At 43.6% G+C, this 25,197-nt stretch overlaps 1 protein-coding gene across 1 annotated transcript in view; it reads right to left on the bottom strand.

The window, feature by feature from the left end:
• The window catches only part of MAML2 (mastermind like transcriptional coactivator 2), a 404,965-nt gene that overhangs the window by 124,733 nt on the left and 255,035 nt on the right, over positions 1-25,197 (bottom strand). Inside the window, exon 2 of the mRNA XM_055547720.1 lies at positions 6,606-8,135. Within this exon, the coding sequence (XP_055403695.1) occupies positions 6,606-8,135 (1,530 nt within the window). The remainder of the gene's footprint in view (positions 1-6,605; positions 8,136-25,197) is intronic.

Below are 25,197 nucleotides of genomic sequence, written 5' to 3'. Positions count from 1 at the left end.
ATGGAGGGAATCAAGAGTTAATTGTTGCTTTATACCAATTCACTTTATTGTGACCCAAGCTATTGCATACTAGGATGATAAAGTGAAATAGAAATGAAAGTGGAATATCCAGCAGAGTTCTAGTCTATCAAAGGTTAAAATAACATGCTCAAAGTTGAACTTGAAAACTTGGGGAAAAGCCCAGATGATTTGGGCTCAGTTACTACATAAAGTGGATTTCAGGATGAGGATGAGATAGTAGGTGTACCCAATGGGAACCCAATAGTATTAGGGAAAGATATCTCCTTCTGATTAAAAACTAGCTGAGGAAAGGAAGCATGCCTTCCTGATTTTTAGATGAATGCAATGAGGGTTCTCTGGATCAGTTAAGCTTTTAGTTTTCAATTCCAGACACACTGTAGGTTCTCAATAAATTTTCATCATATGAATGAATGAATACATGTAAGAATTATGGTTTCACCCTCTTGTAAAACTCTGTGACCCTGAACAGTTTCTCAAATCTTGATGGATCATGTTAAAGGAAAAAGAGAGTGGTTAAATTTTCTTTATCAGTTCAAAAATCTAACAAAGCCTTTGGATTTTTTGCTTTGCAAACTAAATCACATACCACTCCCTTGGGTTTTTCCCATTTTTATCAGGGATCAGAGGTACCAGTAAGCCCGGCAACAAATCAGCCTAGCAACAGAAGCAGGAGTAAGTCCACAGTATGATGAAAATAGAGCAACTTGAAAACACTCTGTGATGTTTTAATTTTTAAAACTTAAAATATTTTATTTTCCCCCTTACTACATCACACCTTCATCTTTTTTCTCAGTTGTAGTATCAGTAGATAGTACTGATAGAGTAGGTACTCAACATATATTTTTTTGAATGAATGAATACAGCTATTGATAGAGTGAAGAATAGAACTGTACTCAATTTAGCTTAGAATCTTTAGTTCTTGGCTCCAGGTTGGACAAACAGGAGGCTAGAGATCTATAGATTGGGATAAGGCAACTGCAACAAAACTGGCTTAAATTTTGCCTGATTTAGAAAACACTGAGAATGTAGACAATGGTGAAATGTCAAACAGATATCATAAAGAAAGACCCTGTTAGCACAACTCAGACCACCTATAGCTATTTCCTTAGGCAGCATGGTATTTATCACTAGGCTTAAAATCAGATGAGTTACTGACTAACTCTGAGAAAGTTATTTAACCTCTCTAAGCCTCAGTGTCCTCATTTACTGATATTAAAAAAAAAGATTAATAATATCTACCATTTGGATGGTGAACGACAGGGAAGCCTGGAGTGCTGCAGTCCATGGGGTCACAACGAGTCAGACATGACTGAGTGACTAAACAACAACCATTTGGATGATTTATATATGGCACAGAGTTGGTACTCTTGTTAAAATAAACCAATGAACACCAATAGAACACAAGCAAAATCTCTTCTGCTAATTTTGCCGGTCAAGAGTTTTCAGTACAAATTATATTAACTTGTGTGTCTGGAAATTTACTTTGGATCCTGGCCTTAGCACTAGTTTCATGGGGCATCAAAAACAAATTTTGCTTCCTTTGTAAACATAAATGATGAACTATTAAAGATAAAATGAAAATATAAAAATAATGCTCCTCGCCTGCCATGGGCAACATTTGTACCAGCTCTTTTTCCTTTTGCCAGCCTAACCCAGCCAAGGTAAGTCATAATGGAAATCATCAAATGGTTGAGGGCCATTTGTGATGACCACCTAGACTCATCTCCCAAGTACCTATCCTAATTTCAACTCTAGATTTCACTTGTGAAATCATGAGTTTGTTACCATCTTTCAAATTCACTCCTGGATTCTGAGTATACTGACTAATCTTGTTTCCCAGCATTTTTAGGATTTTGGCTAGGTTCTGTCTCTGGCTTTTCATGCTCCTGACTTTCCCTCACTTGATTCTGGCCCCTAAAACCAAACCCTGGCACTAGCCTAACTGACTGACACTTTAACCAACCTCTATCCCCCAGCAAAGGGGTGAATTGAATGGTATATTGTTGCAGAACTCTGAATTCATATTTTCCTACTGGAAAAGGCATTTTACCAATGATTGAAGGTTCTATTTCTTCTCTGGAACTTTCTCTGGGCAATTATACGGATTCAGAAGCATTGTCAGTACATGAGAGCTGCAGTTAAGTGCTCATTCCTCCAACCTCAGCTAGGCCAAATGGGAAACAATCTTTTGAGTGTTCATCTTTAAGATTAGCTACACCCAAGATTAACTTAAAGATGAGGGGAGGAGAACACTGCTTGATTTATGTCAATGGTTGATATATAGAGTACTGAAGGATAAACTTGGCTAGGTAGAGAGAGTGGGTTGAGGTTCTTAATATATGATCGAAGAACTTGGCTTTAAACTAAAAAGGAAATGTACAAATTTATGTTTTGGTCATAACAAACCATCCATTCACTGGCTGCCTTCCCTCTCAGAATTTTTAGAGATGGGAAAATTCTAAACCAAATATAGAATCCACTCGAGTTTCATGGCTCTAATGTTAGAAAAAAAAAAAAAATCACGCTTTCAAGTGTCTGATTATATAGCTCTGAAAAAGACCGTATTCTAGTTGAAGAGGTTAAGGCTTTGAATTGAACTCTCATGAGCCCTGGTCAACCAATAATTCTCTTACACCTTAAAGCAAGTATTCAGTGACTTGAAGATAAATCAGAACTGCATGCACTACACCCCTCTCCTGCCCTCTCCCATAACCTTCCAATAGGAAAAAGAAGAAAATTATAGCCAGGGGGGATTTCCATTTGCCAAGCCCCAAACATCAGCAAGACAGAGTTGCTGAAGACATTTTGTGAAACACCAAATACCATTTGTTCTCCCAGCCTCCAGGGAATGGATTACTTAAAACCACTCCAGGCGTGGAACGATAAAAATGTCTCCAACAATTCGATTATGCTGCATCCAACTCTTGGGTGTCATTCACATCTCAGAGAACAGGGTACCCAATAAAGAGAGAAGGACATATGAACCCCTCAGTTTCAGCCTCTGCCTGAGCATGCAGCCCTGTGCGGGTTCAGAGTTCTGAGGATGAAGAGGTCATCTTTGCCTAGCCTACTGGGTAAATTCTAAACAAATGATCAACAAATTCAATCTAGTATTTTGTAGCAGAGAGCCAAGCTTTCCACCATTCTCAAAGCTATAGTGCCCCAATTAGCATATCTCATTAGTAAATCTTCCTGTGTTTGATACAAAGTGAGTATGACAAGCAGAAAAAAAATAATCCATGACTACTATTTTTGTTCAGGATTCTTTAGTTGATAAACATAAGAACTGCTTAATTTCCAATCCCTGCTTGCCCATAACTTTGGTCAGGAGTATCAGAGATTTGGCTAATCTGAAATGAGAACACAGATCTCTACTCTCTACTATGAATGGCAGAGTTAAAACTACCCTCTTTGAGCTGAGAATACTTAGCAACATACTGGATGAGACAATAAAAATGGAAAAACCTAGAAATATGTACATCCAAGCGAGAATCACTTCTCAAAATGATCATCTTGGTAAGCAACTCATTTACTTTCTTTATCTTCAGAGAAAGTTGACAAAGAAAATTTGAAATGCAATTCCATCATACTGTAGTTATTCTTTGTTTTTTTGACCCAAAGCAGCAATACTCAGTTTGACTGTTTTCAAAAATAACCCTGACAAGATGAATATTACTATAGTAATAATAATCTCCTTGATATGCTAAAAGCTCTGAAGACAATCCCTGGGAAAAAACTCTGCAACTGTATCGAACAACAGCACCATGATTAGAATGGACCCAACCCCTCTAAAAGTGAATGCTTTCAAGAGGGTGACATTTATTTGACTACAGAGCTGTGATACACTTGCTCACAACTCAGACACAGGACACTTGAGTCATACTTCATCGAAGTCATCCTTCATTGAGTCGGAAGGGACAATACGGTTCAACTGATACGGCTGAGATTAGGCTTTGAATGGAGAGCCATTGCCTGCCAGCCAATGTCACCACCATTTCTGCCACCTGAGGTCCTTCTTGAAGATGAAAATTATCTTGGCATCATAAGTGTTGCATGCACCAGGAAAATTAAAAAATTATCTAACACACTGGAAGATGCTTGCCAGTTTGTCCATTAGCACCCATTGGGCTGCTTGGGCCCTGGGGAGCCAGGGTGGCAGCCAAGCGGTCAGAAATGTGGTGGACAGTTGTTGACATGAGCAATGGAGGCGGAAACAGGACAGAGGATGCTGGAGGTGGCAGGAAGGCTCCAAAAGAAGGGCTGATGGGGCACCAAAGAGCTATATTTCCTGTTGCACATTGTTTATTTTGGTTAAGCTTCGTAATGCTCATTCTCAGAAAGGTCAAAGGTCACACAGATATTGTTTGATTTTTTTCTTTAACAACTCTGAAGGTAATTCAAGATGAGACTTTATTACCCCCTAAACTTAATTTGCTATGTAGATTATGTAAATATGGCTCAGTATTATAAGAAATATGTCTTTGGAGAATTTCACAATGATGTACAAACTCATTTCCAAGCAAATCCTACTTGTGAGTGGTACAGCCTCATGGCCGAAAGTACAGCCTTCAAAGCAAACCATTAGAATCATGCCTCTGCTACTTGTTATCTGTGTAACTTTGGAAAACTTACTTAACTTCTCTGAGCTTCAACTGCCTCATTTGTAACATGAGAATAATGGTAATTACTTTATATGAGTAAAATGAGATACCAGTAAGGGAGACAGAAGTCATGTTGGTTATAAGTAGTCAATAAATCATGACTCAGTAATATCTCATTATTTATTATTTCCACTTTTACAGTCAGAAGTTCAGGCCCAGGAAACGTAAATCACTACCCACTCACCATAGTGCTAGACAGAACTAAGGTTAGTTCTCTTTTATTCCCCTAGTACTGCTTATGTTAAAATCTGAGACTGACTCCAAGGGATCTCCTGCATAAAAGTAGTGCTTGCTAAAAATATTTTTATATCATATAAGGCCTTTTCCATGATAAGCACAGTAATAGCCAACTTTATTCTAGATGCTGGCCTGAGAAAGATATCACTTATTCTCCCCAAATCCTAGGATATACATTATCACCCTCATTTACAGGTGAGAAAACTAAGGCTTACAGAGGTTCTCTAGTTTGCTTGAGGTTCATACAGCTAGAATATCCGAGTAAGAATTTAAACCCAGATTCAGTCACAGCAAAATGGCTACACATAATATTAGAAAGTAATTCCACAAGTTTGTTTTCAAATGATCCCCAAATTACCCATGTTAAAAATGGAACTTTGTAAAATATACACAGCACTCTACTCCAAGTCCATTCTTCACAATCTATGATAGAAAAACACACTTTGTAGGCGGTTAACTGAGAGCTTTACTTGGGACACAGCTCTTGAATCCTGGTTGGGTCTGGTTTTCTCCTGGCATATATCTAGGGCTAAGGTTAGCTTGGCCACGGTCTGTGCTGCTGGTGGCATTCTTTCCTGGGCAGCAGCCACACAAACTACTCGAGGAATATGATTGGAATTAGGCTCTGTGCCGTCACACTGTCCTGACATATTGTTTTGACATGTCACATGCTGTCTTTGTGCTTGGACACTAACAGAGACCTGTCAAATTACATGCACAAAGCAACATTCAGTCTCCCTTCCTGCCTTCCTTCCTCCCTTCACTTATTCCAGGAAGGATTTTTTTCCTTTCAAATTCCCTGGGGAGCAGCTCTGATTCACCAGTGTGTGCTCTGGAGACAGAGCTATCTCCTCATACGATTACGATTCCTGTTTGGGGCAGAATAAGACCTCCGCTTTATGTTAACTGCAGGATATAAGGTAACCACAGATTTTTTTTTTTCTGTTTGTAGTCATGACAATTTCACCCTTTAACACTTACACATGACTTTCTCCAGCAATCTTCCCTGATGTCCCCCTGCTCGGTAAATACCCAGCCTTCGTGCTCCATATCATTATCCTTTCCACTCAGTATTAAAATGATTGTTTTTAAAGCCTGTCGCCCTCTCCAGACTGAACTTGCAGACAGAGAACACGTCTTACTTGAGGTGGGTACTCAAGCCTTATGCACGAGTGTGGAGTCACAGCCGGATCTACTATGATGGGCTGGACATTTAGACACTTCAGTGGGTTGGTGTGGGTGGATATTCGCCATTCAACACTCTTAATATCACGTCTGGCCTTATTTCAGTACTCAGCATAATCGCAAAATCATGCACATGGCAGGTACTCGGAACATGCATGTCGACTTAGTGACTTATTTATTGACTGAACGAATAGGCACCAGGCATGGGCATTATCAGAAGATTACTGACAACCGGACATGCCACTAAAGGCACCAATCCTCAGGCAACATTCTTAACAAGCAAGAGCAGACCCCAGAGACAGTGCCACTCTACAAGGAAGATGCTCTTGCCACCGGACGCCTCAAGGGAACCCTCAGGAGGTCTTCAGAGGCATCTGTCAGGACCACTGCTGTCTTTGGGGTCTTGATTCTGTCCTGACACAAGCACAACGGTAACCAGAGCATGGTGACTGAGCTCCGTGGTGTCTGGGGACTCTGGGTGGGGAGGAGCGTGGCCCTTACCTGTCTGTGCTGCTGGGAGACTTGGTACCCCAGTCCCGTGATAGGCTGATTCTGCATCTTCTGCAGGAGGATCTTTTGCTGCAGTGGTAACGGGGCCCTCAGCAGGGGCTGGTTCGAGAGAGGCTGGGCGGGTTGGGCCGCTGGCTGCTGCGCTTGTGGCTGCTGCGGCTGCGGCTGCAGCTGCGGCTGCGGCTGCTGTTGTGGTTGCTGCTGTTGTTGCGGCTGCTGCGGCTGCTGTTGTGGTTGAACCGTGATGGAGCTCTGCTGCGGCTGCTGCTGCGTGTAATGCAAGAGTGAAGGCTTGCTCTGGGAAGGCAACACGGAAGGCATCTGCGGGTTGGCTTGATCCGAGTTAAAATGGAACAAAGGCTTGGTGCTGCCATGCCGGGGCTCCATGGCCGGGTGCGGGTTGTTCAGAAAGCTCCGGCTGAGGTCCTGTGGCTTGGGCTGCAGGAGCACGTCCAGCGGCCCTCCCTGGGCCGAGGGGCTGGCCTTGAACAGGTAGTTCGCCATGACCTTTGACTGGTTGCCGCCGCCCGTGACCCCCGGCATGGGGGTGCTCTGGGGGCTGAACGGCTGCTGGCCGAAAGAGGGGCTAGGGATTTTCTCCTGCCCGAAGGGGCCTGGGGAGGGTCCTGCCGAGGAAGGCAAGGCTGGCCAGCTAGTGGGCTGGTGCTGCTGCTGTTGCTGGTGCATCCGGACATGCTGCTGCCGGTTGGCAGCAATCTGTTTGAGCTGCTGGGCGTGGGATACTTCCTGCCAGCTGGGCAGGGCCCTGGCTGCTCCGGTGGCTGGCGGGGGCTGCGCCTGGCTCTGGGGGACTGAAGGGATCGGGGATGAAGCAGAGAGGCCTGAACTGGCCATGGAGAACGCGGGTCCCGCGGATGAGGGCCTCAACTGCGGGGAGCCCGAAGGGCCCTGGGTCAGGCCAGGGGAGTATTCGCTTTTGATCACTGTCTTCTCTAGGGGCAAGGATGGCCGGGGAGTGCTCCTCTGGCTCTGCTGACCCAGGTCGATGTTAAACGGGTCATCCTGCTTTATGGTGGCATTGATCATGTTCTCCAGCTCAAGGTCACTCATGGGAGGCACAGATATGTTGGTCAGTTCGTTAAACAGCTCCTGTAGCTCGGGATCCATCAGCTGCTCCCCGGGATCATCTCCGTACCTGTTAGAGAAAATATTCTCCTGGGTCACTTGGCCATCCACGTGCTTGCTGCAAGAGAGCGTCTCTCCAGGTTCCTTCTTCACTTCCTTTAAGCCCATGTTGAACAGACCATTTCCAGGAGAGTGTGTAGGAGGGGGCGGCAGCGCAGCAGTCTTTCTCAGGGGTGCTTGGCTCATGGGCAAGGTCCCCGACATCATCTGACTTTGTCCATTATTTACTGGGAGGCCCCCTGGTCCTGCAGCGAGATTTTCGCCGACACGGATTCTTTTGATATCAAGGAATGAGTTGTCGACGAAGCCATTGGGCCTCTTGCTGTTGGCAGGAGACAGGTTAACGATCTGTTTTCTTTTCAAGGAACCCTGGAGCTGAAAGACAGATGGGGAATAGAAAAAAAACAGAGCATGAGATATTAATCCCGATATGCGTGTAGTCAAAAGAGACAGAATATTTGAATGTTCTTTCATTTACACGTGTGCAGGATGAATTCAAAAAAGAAAAGCACAAATGCAGCCCAGTCTGGAAGATAAGGAAACTTAACAGTAGCACAGACAGAACAAAATGTTTCTGGAGGAGTAGGTCAATGAAAGGTGGGAGGTCACAGAGGTTTCCATGGTTGGTACCCTGGTCAGTGGATGAAGAATCCATCACATGTCATCGGGAGTTATTGATAATACCTATGGTTAATTACCAGAGTGGTGCTGTTTTTTGCAACAGGCCATACTATTCCAATGCATGCACACACAACCCACACAGACGCAGGCCACTGGACTGAGCATAATTTTGACCAAGATGGGAAACAGCACAGAGTCTAAAGCTAAGACCCAATTTCCAGTTTCTTTTGCACAGATTCAATCCCTTTACCACTCTTACCCTCTAAGTGAGTAGGTAGAATGTTTGCCTTGTCTAAGGAGACATTCCCTCTGTTGTTTAATTATTTTTCTTCCTATAATTCTGTGGCTTTGCATTCAAACCCCTGTAGCAACACTGTGTGGGTGCATGGAATCTACGGTATTATCACTTATCATCTGAGACCCTCTAAGCACAGATTTTCCTGGGGATTCATTTTTCATGTGGCCTGTCTCTAAGACTTTTAGCCAAAACCAAGGTGTAGAGAGGCAGTACTACATGATGGTTAAGTACTCAGGCTCTGGAACTGGTTAAGGTGAGCTCAGATTCCAATCTGTCACTGAGCTCTTGACTTCTCCAAGCCTCAATTTCCTTACCTGGAAAATGGGCACAATAGCACTTAACTCATAGAAAGTCATGAGACACTGGCTATCTAATTTTACATATGGTATTGTATATGTTTCAATGCTACTCTCTCCATTTGTCCTCTCCTCTCCTCCCCACTCTGTGTCCACAAGCTTGTACAGGGAACTCAAATCCAGTGCTCTGTGACAACCCAGAGGGGTGGGATGGGGTGGGAGGTGGGAGGGAGGTTTACAAGGGAGGGGACATACAGATACCTATGGCTGATTCAAAATGGTTTACGGCAGAAACCAACAGAATAGTGCAAAGCAATTATCCTCCAATTTAAAATAAATAAATTTAAACAAAAAGCCAAAACAATTACAAAAAAAGAAAGACATGAGACATGCAAACATTTAGCACAGGGCTTACCAAAATAAGAACTCAATAGAGTAAGTATATTTTATAAAAAATATGGCTTATTATATTCTCAAAGAGGAGCATCTCTCTAAACAGCAACAAAATATTAAAGGACTTCAGTTACTCATTCAGTGATTAGACTGTATTCCATTAACTTCAGAGATTATATAGAGAGATTTAAGAACCATACTGTCACACCAGTAAATTAATAAGAAACATAAAATATACACCGTTGATCTTGAGATGCTTGTTGCTTTGCCTCTAAAGTGGGAGGCTATATGTAGGAAAATGTGGCTTTCCCAGTGCAGTTGAACCATTTCAATTATTCATATTTGCTCAGGATAACCGGAAATTACCTGAGGCAGAAGGACATTTCCCAGATACAAAATTCTGTCACTTCTCCCGTCCTCCCTTTTCTCTTACCATCACTCCCCCACTCTCCTGAAGATTTCCAGGTAACTTAATTAGAAAGTGAAATTAATATAGCTGAGCACCTATTCCTTTGGCCACCTGATGTGAAGAGCTGACTCATTTGAAAAGACCCCGATGCTGGGAAAGATTGAAGGGGTGGGGGGGGAGAAGGGGATGACAGAAGATGAGATGGTTGGATGGCATCACTTACTGGACGGACATGAATCTGAGTAAACTCCAGGAGTTGGTGATGGACCGGGAGGCCTGGCGTGCTGCAGTCCATGTGGTCGCGGAGTTGGACATGACTGAGTGACTGAACTGAACTGGGTATTTCAAAAGCTTGTGTCATTTCCACTATTTGATGCTCGAGTCAGCTTGTTTAGGGGTAGGATTTGCCTTGTGTAAGAGGGAGGGGGCAATGAGTACATAGACATCCTGAATTTCTGATCACATGATGAGGAACCAGAGAACGGCGGGGATACGGTCTAGGACTGAATGTGAACAATATGTTTCTTATCATGTAGTTCAACAACACCTGTTTCATTAACCCATTACCTGTGGTTTTGCCCCCTCATAAGTGCATATAATTACGGTGGATGTACCATGTTGGTATAACCAGTGTTTATTTTTTACCATTGCTAATGAGTAATCAAGAAAAGGAACCTGACCCAAGCTGGGCTAATCATTCCTTCCAGGAAGATTTTGAAATTGGAGAAAGTGAAACTAGGCTCTTTTTGGGTGGCTGCATGGTCATTTATGGGCTTCCCTGATGGCTCAAATGGTAAAGAAACTGCCTGCAATGTGGGAGAGCCAGGTTAGATCCCTGGGTTGGGGAGATCCCCCGGAGGAGGAAATGGTAAACCACTCCGGTATTCTTGTCTGGAGAATTCCATGGACAGAGGAGCCTGGCAGGCTACAGTTCATGGGGTCACAAAGAGTTGAACATGGTTGAGCAACTAACACTCTTAACACACAGTCATTTATAAAACTGTGTGAAGTGTTGTATCATTAAACCAACAGAGCCACAGAGGAAGAAAGTCTGTAGAAAGAGAATGATGTAGAGAGAAAGGACACAAATTTTGAGAGCATCTGAGGGCCTGATTTCAAGGCCACCTCTACCACTCTCCTTGTTTTCCTTGATACACTGTGGAATCTTTATAATAAAGTCTCCTTTTTCCTTAAGCTAACATGAGTCGGGCTTCTGTTACTTTCAGCCAAGAGCCCAAACTACTAAGTCCCATGAGATCTCACATTTGGTGATGAGCAGTTTGCAACAAAGGGTAGGGTGCTCTTTGTCCCTGCGTGGAGCTCTCATTTTATAAGAGACATCTTTGCTGTCTCTCCATGTTTCCCTGACTCCCAGGTCATCTCTCCCCGATCGAGGCCAACATTACCACAGAACACTGTCAGTCATCAGAACATACGGCGCCCACTGAAAGTGGTCACTGTCCCCAGGGGGTCAGAAGGAGCACACACCGCAGAGTCAGCCACACTGCCTCAAAAGTGGCCATGCTGATTTATTTCAGCATAAGTCACATTTTGAAGGGTTTTTTTTTTTTTCACGTTGAGTAAAGAACAAACAAAGGAAAACATTCTTTTTCCAGGTTTGGGTTATTGCCTTTGATTTATTTTCCACTGCTTTGAAAAAACCTGTTCGTCCAGATTCTCCTACTGCTCAGGCCACTCCCTGGGCAGCTCAGTACATACCCTGGGAAGCAGCTCCAGCACTTTCTCTAAGTTACCAGGATTGGAGAGGCAGTGATAGAATTAGCGGTGGTAGTAGCAGTAGAAGTAATAATAACAACAACAAAGTCATTTATTGAGGGCTGGTGTGCATGGGCTTAGCATATTAATTATGCTAAATTAAATCTCATTTAATTATCACAAACAACTCTAAGAATCCTTGCAACAACAACTCTATAAGGTTGATACTGTTTCTGCCCTCTCCCCTCCCTTTTACTGGTGACCCAGTTGAGGCTGGGAAACTGAATAACTCTTCAATTCAGTTCAGTTCAGTTGCTCAGTCGTGTCCAACTTTTTGCGACCCCATGAATTGCAGCACGCCAGGCCTCCCTGTCCATCATCAGCTCCTAGAGTTCACTCAAACTCACATCCATCAAGTCAGTGATGCCATCCAGCCATCTCATCCTCTGTTGTCCCCTTCTCCTCCTGCCCCCAATCCCTCCCAGCATCAGAGTCTTTTCCAATGAGTCAACTCTCCGCATGAGGTGGCCAAAGTACTGGAGTTTCAGCTTTAGCATCATTCCTTCCAAAGAACACCCAGGACTGATCTCCTTCAGAATGGACTGGTTGGATCTTCTTGCAGTCCAAGGGACTCTCAAGAGTCTTCTCCAACACCACAGTTCAAAAGCATCAATTCTTTGGCACTCAGCTTTCTTCACAGTCCAACTCTCACATCCATACATGACTACTGGAAAAACCATAGCCTTGACTAGATGGACCTTTGTTAGGGTCACACACAAATACTAAGCAATAAAGCCTAGAATCAAACCAAGCATTCCCATCATAAAGCCTGTGCCGGGTAGTAAATGGCACCCAGGCCTTGAAGAGGGAAGTGGTGCCCACACACAGGTATTGAGGACACTGGCCCAGGGTCTAGTCCTGATTGTGGCATTAATTTGTTTTGCTATTTTAGGTAACAAATTTTCTCTTCTATGGACCATAGTTCCCTCCTTTATAAATAAGGTTATCTCTGAGAATGCTTTCCCAACTGAACACAGAATTGTGTTTTTAGGCACATGTAACATGGTGTAAGGAGAAGGCAATGGCACCCCACTCCAGTACTCTTGCCTGGAAAATCCCATGGATGGAGGAGCCTGGAAGGCTGCAGTCCATGGGGTCGCTGAGGGTCAGACACGACTGAGCGACTTCCCTTTCACTTTTCACTTTCCTGCATTGGAGAAGGAAATGGCAACCCACTCCAGTGTTCTTGCCTGGAGAATCCCAGGGACGGGGGAGCCTGGTGGGCTGCCGTCTGTGGGGTCACACAGAGTCAGACACAACTGAAGTGACTTAGCAGTAGCAGTAACATGGTGTAAGGTCTCCACCAAGCATAGCTGGATGGATGACTTAAGTTGGGGAATAGAAGTCCTCCCCAGTGACATGTAGAAGACATTTCCATGGATAAAGAGATTCCACTAGGACTTCATCAGGCATGATCCTTAACCAAGAGAACTGGGAGATAGTCTATGTCCTGCCTTGTAGAAGCTTCTCATCACAGTTATGTCATCAAGGCCCAATGACTGCATAGAGGTGGCGGTACAATACAATCTCAGGGATTTTCAAAGTTCAATCTTTGGTCTGAAATATTTTCTTTGCTGGACTAAAATGCCTCTATCAGATATCTGGCTTGGAATGATGACATAGAGTCTCAAAAAGTTTTGTGACAAAATGTAAATATTCTAGAAGGAGTAGAGAAGGATCACAGAGAGTCATATCATGAATATCTCAGTGAGAAATAGTTTGTTAGAAAAATTCAGTGCCACCTCATCAGGCCAGGAATGGTCCTAAGGGAATGAGACTCAATCAGAAGAGTGAAGACATGGGTTTACATTGAGAAAGATGGTGGCTGGACTAAGGAACTTGGGAGCTCCAACAGTGTAGACCTTCCAGGTGGCTGGGCAGATGGGCGTGGGGGGAGGTAGAGGCAGGGTATATCCTGAAGGCCAGAGAGGCCAGACAATTTTCAGAAAGCAGTTGCCAGTGTTGAGAAGGTAGAGGAAAGAAGTTCCAAAACAAATCTGTCAGTCAGGATGATGCACCCCTTAAACCCTGGGTAGGTCCAAGGCCAAGGGACGACAATAGTCTTAGGGACCCATGAAAATAATTTAAGATGGAAGACAAATTGAACTTTTAGGTTGAGAAAATGTTTTAATACATAATACATTGTGTTGTCTTAAGTCGTGTCCGACTCTTTGAGACCCCATGAACTGCAACCCGCCAGGCTCCTCTGGAATTCTCCAGGCAAGAATACTAGAGTAGGATGCAATGCCCTCCTCCAGGGGGTCTTCCTGACCCAGGGATCAAACCCATGTCTCTTGCATCTCCTTCACTGGCAGGCGGGTTCTTTACCACTGCACCACCTGGGAAGCCTTAGTAATATCTTTATCTTAATGTTAACACAGTTATAAAATACCATTTTTAAGATTTTTATAAGGAAGAAGGGCCTTCGAAAGCAAGACTGTCCGAGGTGCTCCCCTGAGAACTACCGCATTCTGAATGCTTATTTCAAGGCAGATGCTCTCCAAAGAAGAGTTGTGTAGAGTCCCATGTAATCGTCTCCCAGCTTTCTGCACATGTGTTCTGATCTTCGTCTTAGAAGTGAAGAAACGGCCACTCCTAACTTTAAGATCATGTAGTGAATAATATGGAGGCGGGTGGCCAACCTGGTCTGGTTCCAAATTCCTCCTCCTTAATCAGTAACCAGACTGTTCAATTTTCCTTTCGGCCTTTTATTCGCCACATGCCAACCTTGTTCTCAACGCTGGGCACGCAGAGAGCCAGGACAAAGGGGTGATAGAACGGAGATGCATGGCAGGCACAGGGCACGGGTAAGGGCATTTGGGGCTCAGAGGGACGGACGTGACGGAGAACGGTGTCGTCACTGGTTGGAGGTTGACAGTGAAAGCTCAGAACATCGCCCTCGAGGCTCCAACAGAAGGAAGGGAGGAGACAAAGGGTCACTCGGTCAGTCAGAAAGATTTACTGAGCATGCAGAGAGGGTTCTGAACCATCCCCTATCCAGTGATGTCTGGCAAGAGAGAAAATACTCAGATGACGAAGCTTGTGGCAGCATGTAAAGGCATCGAGCGAATGCTACATTCCAACGTTTATATTTTTCTAGGTGGACTGAGAGGCATTTTTTTGTTTTGCACAATAAACCTGCACCCCAAAATTACTATGTTTGATGTGTGAGATGATGCATACAATCTCCCCCTTTCACTAGCCATCCGAGGAAGGGACTTCTTTTGGAAAGGATTTCAACGCAGCAAGTCTTGTCTGGTTTGCATGCAGAACTCACCCTACTTCCCTTTGCTGAGATCCAGTAGCCTGTTCCCTTTCACTCTCATCCTTGTTCTGACTCTTCTACTTGAACACCTCGATGCTATTTGAGGCCTGCGGTCTCTACCGGGCCTGCCTGCCTGAGACACAGTGGCCTGCCTGCCCTGAGGGCTTCGGATGGAGGTGCCGAGAAGCGAATGGCCAAGAAAAAACTAAAGGTGGAATGGGGGCTGCAGGCCCCTGATAAACTCGCCTTTTTGAACAGCTGTGTTCTACTCTTTCAAAGGACTCGAAACATAAACTTCCTGGAGGGATTTAAGAATGCCATGATTGCACAATCCTCGGGTTTCTGTTTCTTTCCCTGCCCCCATTCCTTTCCACAAAATAAATGCATTCTTTGTCTCCTGTGCTGCCCTGGAAACAGGGAATATGCTACACAAAGGTAACAATTCAGTCCATAGGTCACATTTTTTTTTTCCTTAAGTAGATTTCTGTCTTTCTCAACAAGAAATAAATGCGAGAACTAAATTTACCACTGCCTAGGTCCTTAAGTGGGTATCTTGGTGCCATCACCGGTAAACTTTGCTCAGGCCATTTTACTCATGGCTGATGAGAGATAGGGTTGAGGGTAGATAACATGAGAAGGGGGCTTCCCTCATAGATCAGTTGGTAAAGAATCTGCCCACAATGCGGGAGACCCGGGTTCAATTCCTGGGTTGGGAAGATCTCCTGGAGAAGGAAATGGCAAGCCACTCCAGTATTCTTGCCTGGAAAACCCCATGGACAGAGGAGCCTGGCGGGCTACAGTCCATGGGGTCGCAAGAGTTGGACAAGACTTAGCGACTAAACCACCACCACCATCATGAGACCCACCTCCACTCCAATAATTTATGACTCTTGATTTGATTCTTGAAGCAAAAATGTTTGAGATCCTGAAACAGTCAGTTCCAGCTCATCCCAGTACTTGAAGGTAAGACTGGTTCTTCCCTGGCTCTCCTGCCCCTACAAAAATGAGATAGGGTTTTAAAGCCTTCTGCTGAAGACATCAAAAAGCTCCTAGTTCTCATCTGGATGTTGAAGACCTTTGAGCTTCTCCTTTAGTGCTTTCCTGTATTGCGAGGTATTGTTTTATGTCCATATAGTAATTAGATTTGCCCAGCTAGATTTCAAGCTCTTTGAGTGCAGACACGGTGTCTTATGGCTTCCCAGGTGGCACCCATGATAAAGAACCTGGCTGCCTATGCAGGAGATCTAAGAGACACGGGTTCTATCCCTGGGTTGGGAAGATTCCCCTGGAGGAGGGCATATCAACCCCCCCAGTATTCCTGCCTGGAGAATCCCATGGACAGAGGAGCCTGTCAGCCCACAGACCCTACAGGGTGGCAAAGAGTCGGACACGACTGAAGTGACTTAGCACTCGCGCACATTTGACTGGTTCCTTTTAGTCCTAACCACAGCGCTGGGAATATTACAGGTGTTCAAAGAGTAGTTTGTTGGATGATCTCAGTACTTGGGAAGTTGGACCCTTCTAACTGCTGAGCAGTAAAACAATGGTAAGAAGGCTGTGGTAATTATTTTATTAACCAATTCACAAGCAATTTAGTGGTTCCACTAGAGTTGTGCTTTAGCAATCACTTTCCTCTGAACCCTGAAGTCCAGGAATAAGAAGCCCTGAGAACCGGAACTGTGTTATCATCCACATAAACCAAATGTGAAGGGGTGTGTGAAGCTTCATGATGGATTCCACGGGGTGCTGAGCCTCCTGAGTGGATGCCAAAGCTGGCATGTAATTCTGGACTCCTTCTTGACTCCCTGCCCCATGTGAATGAAACCACTGCTGCTCAAAGAAGTTGGGCACGCTTCCTATATGATTTTCAGGAATTTCCATCTTTACTCCTTCAGAATAAAGCTTTTTTTTTTTTTTTGGTGGGGTGGAAGGTGTCAGAGAAGGCATGTTAGATCTCTATGGAAAGGTTATTCCGTAACTTTGTTCCCTTAGGTCTGGACTCTGAGAAATGTGACTACTTAAGTCAATAAAACAGTTTTGTTTCTTTTTAATGAAACCAAAGATAAACTTTTCTGTAGATACCAGAGAAGTGCAAATTCAGGATCTTTGTAGAGAAAACAAGTCAACACAGTGTGCTTCTAAAGATGGTAAATGCCAAAGAGTCCCACATTCAAAACTTCTTTAATGCGTCTCCCTCCCTTTGTATTGTCATGGCTACTTATAAAAGAGTAACCAGAAGAGCTGGAGATTTCCTCAGAAACACACTTCTCATTACAGGGCAGAGGAAAGGTGTTTCATTATGGCATTTTTCAGTTTGCACACTTCTATCCCTTGTCCTTGGAGAATGTTCCAAGTTTATCATCAATTCATAAAACATTCACAGAGGGAAGAGGGATGAGAAATAGGTTCTCTGAGGCAACTCAGAGATGTAGACGTCTCGTGTTTTTTTTTCCTTTTAATTGAAATATAGTTGATTTACAATGCTGTATTAGTTTTAGGTGTACAGCAAAGTGATTCAATTATACATACATATGTATCTATTCTTTTGCAGATCCTTTTCCATTATGGGTTATTGCAAGATGCTGAATGTCATTTCCTGTGCTATACAGTAGATCTTTGTTATTTACCTCTTTTATATTCAGTATTGTGTATATGTTAATCCCAAACTCCTAATTTATCCCTCTCCTCTTTCCTTTTGGTAGTCATGAATTTATTTTCTATGTCTGTGAGTTTATTTCTGCTTTGTAAATAAGTTTATTTGTATTATTTTTTTCAGATTCCACATATAAGTGATATATGATATGTCAGACATCCTGTTTTAGCTAGGTGAATAGGAGATTGTGGGATCTCAAAAGAGGATGAATTCAGCTGCTAGTGAGCCTGGGATATGAAGGCTGCTCCCCTCCTGTTCACTGAGCATGAACCAGGCGCTTCCCTCACTGTAGGATGGGAGTTTAGGACGATCAGGGACCTTGTAAGAAAGCACCAGCAGTGCTCCCAGCTCAGGACAGCACTCCATCACGCGTGGCTCTTTTCCAGGAGAAAAGACAGAACTTGAGTCTGAGCCTGGGAGATGCTTCCTGCTGTCCTGACTGTTACATGCCAGGCATATGCTAGATAAAGGCAAACTGAAGGCAACAAGATCTTTTCCTCATGTGTAAAACAGCATTTGTTTACTCATCCATTCAACAGATATTTACTTAGCATTCCACATCTATTTACAAGTAGATGTTCTGTGAGGCTACAAGTGTCTTCGGGTTGTTGTTTAGAGCACAAAAAGCCTGCAAAATTGGTCTTGGAACACAGTGCTCAATAAATGTGAGAGCCGATAAAACAAACAAATGAAAAGGAAGGTACTAGTCTGTCTGGAAATAAAATGGAAAGCAACAGTGCGATGTGATGGTTGCTCTGCAGAGGGGAGCATGGGATTACAGCTGTGGAGGGGAGTGGCCTTTGCTTGGAAAGATAGGAAGGAGTCCCTCTCCCTTCCAAGGAAATGCCTCCCGATATGCAAATAATTGTTTGATGACATTCGGCTATACTGTTAGTGACGGCGTCAACTAAACTTGTTGTCTAGCAAGAGGGGAATGTTGAAATGAAATTAGAAAGTTCAAGGTAGAAGTATTCTGCCATAAAGAAAGCTGAGAGCTGAAGAATTGATACTTTCGAACTGTGGTATTGGAGAAGACTCTTCAGAGTCCCTTGGATAGTAAGGAGATCAAACCAGTCCATCCTAAAGGAGATCAACCCTGAATATTCTTTGGAAGTACGGACAGTTAAGCTGAAGTTCCAATACTTTGGCCACCTGATGAGAAGAACGACTCATCTTCTTCGATGAAAAGACCCTCATGCTGGGGAAGATTGAAGGTGGGAGGAAAAGGGGACAGCAGAGGATGAGATGGTTGGATGGTATCACTGACTCGATGGACATGAGTTGAGCAAGTTCCAGGAGACAGTGAAGGACAGGGAAGCTTGGCGTGCTGTAGTCCATGGAGTCGCAAAGAGTCGGACACAACTGAGCGACTGAACAATGAGTTCTACCGTATTGTCTACTAGCTTAAGCAGTGTCACTCCGGATCCACTCAGCGGTAGCCAGTGCGACTGGTGACTGTCTCCTTGGTCATCCTGACTAGCTGCTACAGTTACCACAGAGCAGGGCCCTGCGGGGCCACCTTTCAGAGATGGACCCTCTGAGTTTGACAGAAAATGAACAGAAGGGTCTATAAAAGCCTGAAAAACCCAACCACTTTGTGCATGAAACACTTTAATCATGACTCATTTTTTGCCCAAAATATATTGAAGCAAAAACCAAAGCAAATGTTTTATCAAAATGTTGACAGTACCCTGGAAATCTCTAAATGTCCTCCTTAGCAGAATGTACAATGTATTAAGTACCATCAATCAAGAGGCTACTCTCCTCCTCAGCTGGAAGCCCAGTCTGGAAGCTTTCACTCTAAGGGGCTGAGATCAAGGTCAGCGCATCTCCCCTGTGAGGCCCCCTGTTCTGGTCTCCCTCATGTTCTTTCTTCCTGCTTGAATGATTTTAGCACGATCTGTCTAATATTGTCTTTGGTCACTGATTCAGGTCTGCCTGTCTTTCCACTTCCTAGTGACTCCAAGAAGTCTGTGGAAGAGAGAGCGTTTGTCCATCTCATGTGCTCACACGAGCTCAGTCCAGCACTAGCTCCAACTCGCTGGTGGATGATTTGACTTTCTGGGCAGCCAGCGGTCTGGGAACACTCGATGAGCCAGTTTACGGGACGGCCATGAGTCTCTGCCATTGGCTGTGAGCCACGCTCCCTTCATAAACTATAGGACTGATTCTTGGCGGCTCTCTGACCAGTGGTGGGGCCGCCGGGCGCTGGGCCGAGAAGTACTGGAGTGAGAGGAGAGGCACGGGTGTTCTCAGAGCATGCTCTTCTTTCCTTAAGCTGCTGGCAACTGGACTCGTTCCAGAGCGCTCGCTGGTGTGAACGTCAGGAACACCCCCAGGCGGCAGAGCGCGAGCCCTCATACCATCCCGGAGCTGTCGGTTGGTTCATTATTTGGGGGTTTAAACCTGGATACTGGAAAGCTCCCCCCTTTTTGTAAAATAATAATAATCATAAAACCCTCAGCAACTCCTAATTCCTGGCGGTGTTTCTCTCTCATCCTCAGTGGTTTGTCTGACTTTCGTGGCTACTAAGCTTCCCTATTCCCTCAGTCTCCTTGTCTTTGACCGCAGTCTTCCTCCTTCCCTGGCCCCCCTCTGCTTTAGGCACAGGGAGGTACCAGGTGTTTGTTACCCACATGCTGAGAATCTGACCCCACATTTTGCGTCTCCCCACATAACTGCCTCTATCCCCCACACGAATGCCACGATCCCAGTGTGCTCTCACAGCGACGAGACGGATGTCCCTCTCACGCCTACGCTCCAGCCTTATTGCTTTCTAACGATTTCCCCAAACATAAAAGGTGACTTCAGCTTCAGGTCTTCAGGGATTTGTAATGGTCTGAAACTCTCTATTCTCTCTACCTCTTTCCATTCTTCCCATAGCTAGCTCCTTCTTTTCCTCCAGTGTGACCCCAGCAGAGGTTTTCCATGACCATTGACCTAAAATTCGCCCTCAGGGTTCTCTTCCATCTCAACCTCTTGATTGTTCCCTCTACAGTGCTTATTGCAATTCTGGAAGACTCGTGTTCATTTGGTTCCATTTTTAAAGTTCATCTCCCATGTTATAATGAACCCCAGAGAGGGAGGCTTGGTGTCTTGGTGACCTCTGTACTTCATGTCTGTCTTGTGGACCACTGAACTTCATCTCTAGTGTAATGCAAACCAATAGGAGATAAAGAAAATTGTTTAAAGTAAGTGAAAATGTCTAGAAGGAAACACTTCAAGATTCTGAAGTACTTTCTGGTTGGCAGGATGATGATTTTTCCCTCCCACTTTCTCACGTGTCTGTGTCTCCTAATTTTTCTACATACAGCATCTATATTACCTATGGAATTAGGATTGAAGTGAACGTGTTATTCAGGAGGGCTGCCCTTGCTAAATAACCACCCTTAACGAGCACTTGGTAGGGCGCTTGCTTCTGATGGCAGGACGTCCCATCTCCCTGGGCCCCAAGCAGACTTGATCAGGGTGGCCATTTGATTCAAGCTGAACCATGTTAATGATTATTTTAGTAATCGGAAATTGAAACAAGACCTTCTCAACAGTCTGTGCACTTGAAATGGGAGAGGTGGAGGGCTGCCCGTACAGGAATCATTCTCAGTTGTGGACAATGAGTGGCAGAGAAAGCACGTCTATGGAGATGGGAGAATGAGACTGATGCCCGGGATAGTCAGGATAAGAGACCATGCAGAAAGAGAGGAGGAGGGGGAAGACGTGGGGGAGAGAAGACAGACGAGATTCCTGAAGCTTTCCAATTCCTGGTTCTAGCCCTTTGGGAGACTCGGTTGTATTTCCCATAGTTGAGACTCCCTGTAACCTTTCAATAAATCTCCCTCCAGCCACACACCTACACCTTGTCTTCCCCCTTTTGATACTTTAAGAGGACTTCTTTGATATACCATCCTGAAGTTTTAGAAATGAACTAATACTATACCAACAACCTAGATGAATCCCAATACATAATGATGATCTCCAAAAAATAATATAACATGTGTCTCCATTAAAATTTTTTAATATTTAAAAAAAAAAAAAAGAGGACTTCTGTTACTGACAACAAATGATTCTCAACTAAAACAAAGATGTAATAAAGCCAATAATTATGTTCCAGTTAGAGTTTTCATAAGGTAAATGCACTTTTTGTTTTTGATTGATTAACATTGAAAAGCTGAGCAGAGACTAAATGCACACTTTTACTTTGGTTTCTCTTTCAACTTTCCACGTGTGGTCATTAACCCAGCTCTTCCACAGCCTTTATGAAAGAAGAGCATTATGAATTAAGAATGAGGGCGGCTGTTCCATGACAACAGCATTCTAACAGGGTTCCCATTGTCTGCACAGAGCTCGACAGGGCCTAACCCAGGGGAGGTCCAGAGATGATATCTCCACCAATTCTCCCTTCAGTGTACAAGAACATCCTGAACATAAGACTTCCATCTGAATCATGTTTAGACAACCCAGGTCTGCAACGTGTTAACTGGTTTAGATGTGATCACCTGGAGACAGAGGTGGGAGGGATGAGCAGACCTTTTAAGAGGTCCCTGCAATTTCAGGCTCATCTTTAACTCCATTACAAAGGAATGTTAAGCAGCATTTAGAAGGTAGTTTGGCAAAGTACCTGAAAGCACCTAACAGCTCCTTTGATGTTCTTGGCATTGAGGTCATCATTCTTTTGAAACTTTTGAAGAAATTTTTTTTTTATAGCAACTGTATCTAAGTTCAATGCAGGGTGTTGATGTGTGTTTTCTCTGGTCTAATGTTAACCTGAGTAACTATGAACCATACAGAGAGATGTTCCTTTGGGGAGACCTCAGCTTTCACTCCAGCCTATGTTTATTTTCACATCAAAGACACATCTAAGGGGAAACTGCTTAACCGGCTCTATGAAACATGAAGAGGTTTACAGAGATATTTGGTCATAATTGAGAAAAAAAAAAAAACCAAAACCTACACTTCAGATAATTTAAGCCTTTCATGCCCGGAAATGAGAATACATAATGGAAGATAGAAAACTTCCTTTGCTTTCCAGGAAGGTCTGAATGCAGATTATTTTTTTCAAGCAGGAATTAAAATCCCAGTATTTGCCATACATTCATGGGAAATGATTGTTGATGATTTAAATGACATGAAATGAGGGACAATAAAGCCTTTATAGTGTTTGCAGTTTAACTGCTCTTTGAAGCAATGTCCTATAGCAACACAATGGCCTCACTTTGATCTAACCTGCTCAGCCCAGTAATTACATGACTGAGATGAATTCTCCACCTGACAGGTTCTAATCCTTCATGTGTGGCCATATTCTTTGAAGAGGGAAAATAAACCCACCTAGATTGGAAAATAAAACTTTAAACAAGTCAAAATTGGGACTCAACAGTAATTCCCTGTGTCAGAGCAGTAGGCTAGGCAGAAAGCCTTTTCCCAGCTGATGAGAACCTCTGTTTCCTAGGATAGGCTTACATTCTTCATGAAACTTATCTTTAAGCCAAAATATGTCACGCTTCCTTTCTGTGAATTCATTTCATGATAAATCAACACTCATCATTCTTAAAATAAATGACAGCAGAATGTACTAACCTGGGCCTTGAGTTGACTGCTAACTGACTGCTCCCTGATGGAAAAAAAGCAACAACAACCTGTCCACCCCATTATGAATGGCCATGGGATAAATCAGACAAGTAAAAGAGCTCATTTTGCACCATTCTGCTAAGAAAACTGTTTACTGTCTTGCTTGAGTCTGCTTAAAATATTAAAAACACAGTCTTAACTCAGAAAGCTCCTAATCCTCCAAAATATTGCTACTGTTTATTTCATTTGCCTTTTAGATACAACCCAGGACAGATTTAAACTGGGAAAGCTCACCAACTGTAACCTTGTAAATTGCTTTTAATCCAGGATGTCAGCAGGATTGATGCCTCTGGGACTTGAGCCCCTATCCCCAAACATACATTTCTTCCCTGTACCTGGCTCACGATTAATATCTTGTATCCACTAGTTGGATTTCTAGAGGATAAAATACTTCCTTATACATGACTGGTTCTCTGCATTTGTCATCTGTCCCCATATGCCATTTCAATCTCAAAGAGAGTCTTTCTTTTCAACCAGTGTATTTCTTTCACTGTCCTCAAATCCCAGATCAAAATGCACCCCTTCTCAGAGCCTAACTGCAATCACTGCTGGACTATTCTGGTCCCCAGTAAACTACTGCATCCATGATTTGCTTTCTTTGTGTTTTTAAGGCTTCTGGTTTATAACTATTATTATATCTTTCTCAGTGGCCCCAAAAAGATTGTAAACACTGTTTTCTGTCTTCTAATGTCTTTTGAGGCAATAATACATTGTGGTGGTTAAAAGTCCAAGCTTCGACCTCAGAGATCTGGATTTAAGTCCTGTCTCTGTCAGATCCCCTGGAGGAGTAAATGGCAACCTACTCCAGTATTCTTGCCTAGAGAATTTCATGGACAGAGGAGCCTGGTGACCTACAGTCCGTGGGGTCACAAAGAGTCAGACAACTGAGAAACGAACACACACTAACACTTATGTCCTCTATGAGAGTTCGAATAGCTTAGTTAACCTCTCTGAGCCTCAATTTCCTTCTCTGTATAATGGATATAATAGTTCCAACTCAGTAGTTATGTGTATGTCCGACTCTTTGCAACCCCATGGACTGTAGCTCTCTAGGCTCCTCTGTCCATGGAATTCTCCAGGCAAGAATACTGGAGTGGATTGCCATTCCCCGCTCCAGGGGATCTTCTCAACCCAGGGACCAAACCTGGGTCTCCTGCATTACAGGCAGATTCTTTACTGTCTGAGCCATCAGGGAAGCCCAGCTCAGTGATAGTGAGCCTAGCTCACTAGTTATAGTGAGTCTCAATGAGATAATGTCTGTAAACTCTGAATTCAAAATGCAACAAATAATTAAGTGTTAATAAACCTCAGCTATTATTTTCATCTAGTCTTCTGGGTCTTAACAAAATCTGGATGAGTGTTCAGCACACAGCAAAAAAAGAGGAGGAGCCAACAGCAGTCACCAAGTGACCACTCAGTAGAAAGTACTTTTCATATATCATCTCACTGAATTCCAGTTTCCTGACTTGCTATCACTGTGACCATGGGCAAGTCACTTAACTTCTATACCTCAATTTTCTCATCTGTAAAAGGTATATATAAAAATGATACTTACAAAGGTGATGCAAAGGTTAAATAAATTCATGTAGAGTGCTTAAAACAGCCCTGACATGCAGAAAATGACCGATAATACCAGCTGTTCTTATCATTACTATTAAATCCTTATTACCTTGAGAGGAGATATAAGGAAACTAATTTTATAGATGAGAAAAATAAGGCTACAAAAATTTAAGCCACTTGGCCAAGCTAATAACTGAACCAGATTTGCCTGACTGTGAAAATCCATGCTGTTTATGAAATGCATTCACTGGAGAAAATTTCCATTTCATGCTAGGGAGTTATTGCAGGGAAGCACTAGAGGTACAATGAGGCCCTCAGGTAACTGTCCATCGCAGGTAAGGGTAAGAATGAGGAAGGCCTGCAAGGTGGGTAAGAGGTAAGGCCACTGAGATGCAAGAGATGACCTGCCTGGCTTGCACAGGATGCAGAGAAAGATGAGCTTAATTGTGGACCCCATACGTAGGCATCAAAGGGCTAAGCAGGGGAGTGACATGATCTGTAAGGTATTTTAGAAAAATACTCTACCAGTCAAATATTTGTGAGT

The sequence above is a fragment of the Bubalus kerabau genome, chromosome 15 (assembly GCF_029407905.1).
Source record: "Bubalus kerabau isolate K-KA32 ecotype Philippines breed swamp buffalo chromosome 15, PCC_UOA_SB_1v2, whole genome shotgun sequence".
In the NCBI taxonomy this organism is placed as follows: Eukaryota; Metazoa; Chordata; class Mammalia; order Artiodactyla; family Bovidae; genus Bubalus; species Bubalus kerabau.
Note: the sequence above shows the minus strand (reverse complement) of the source record. Positions and strands in the feature narration are given on the sequence as shown.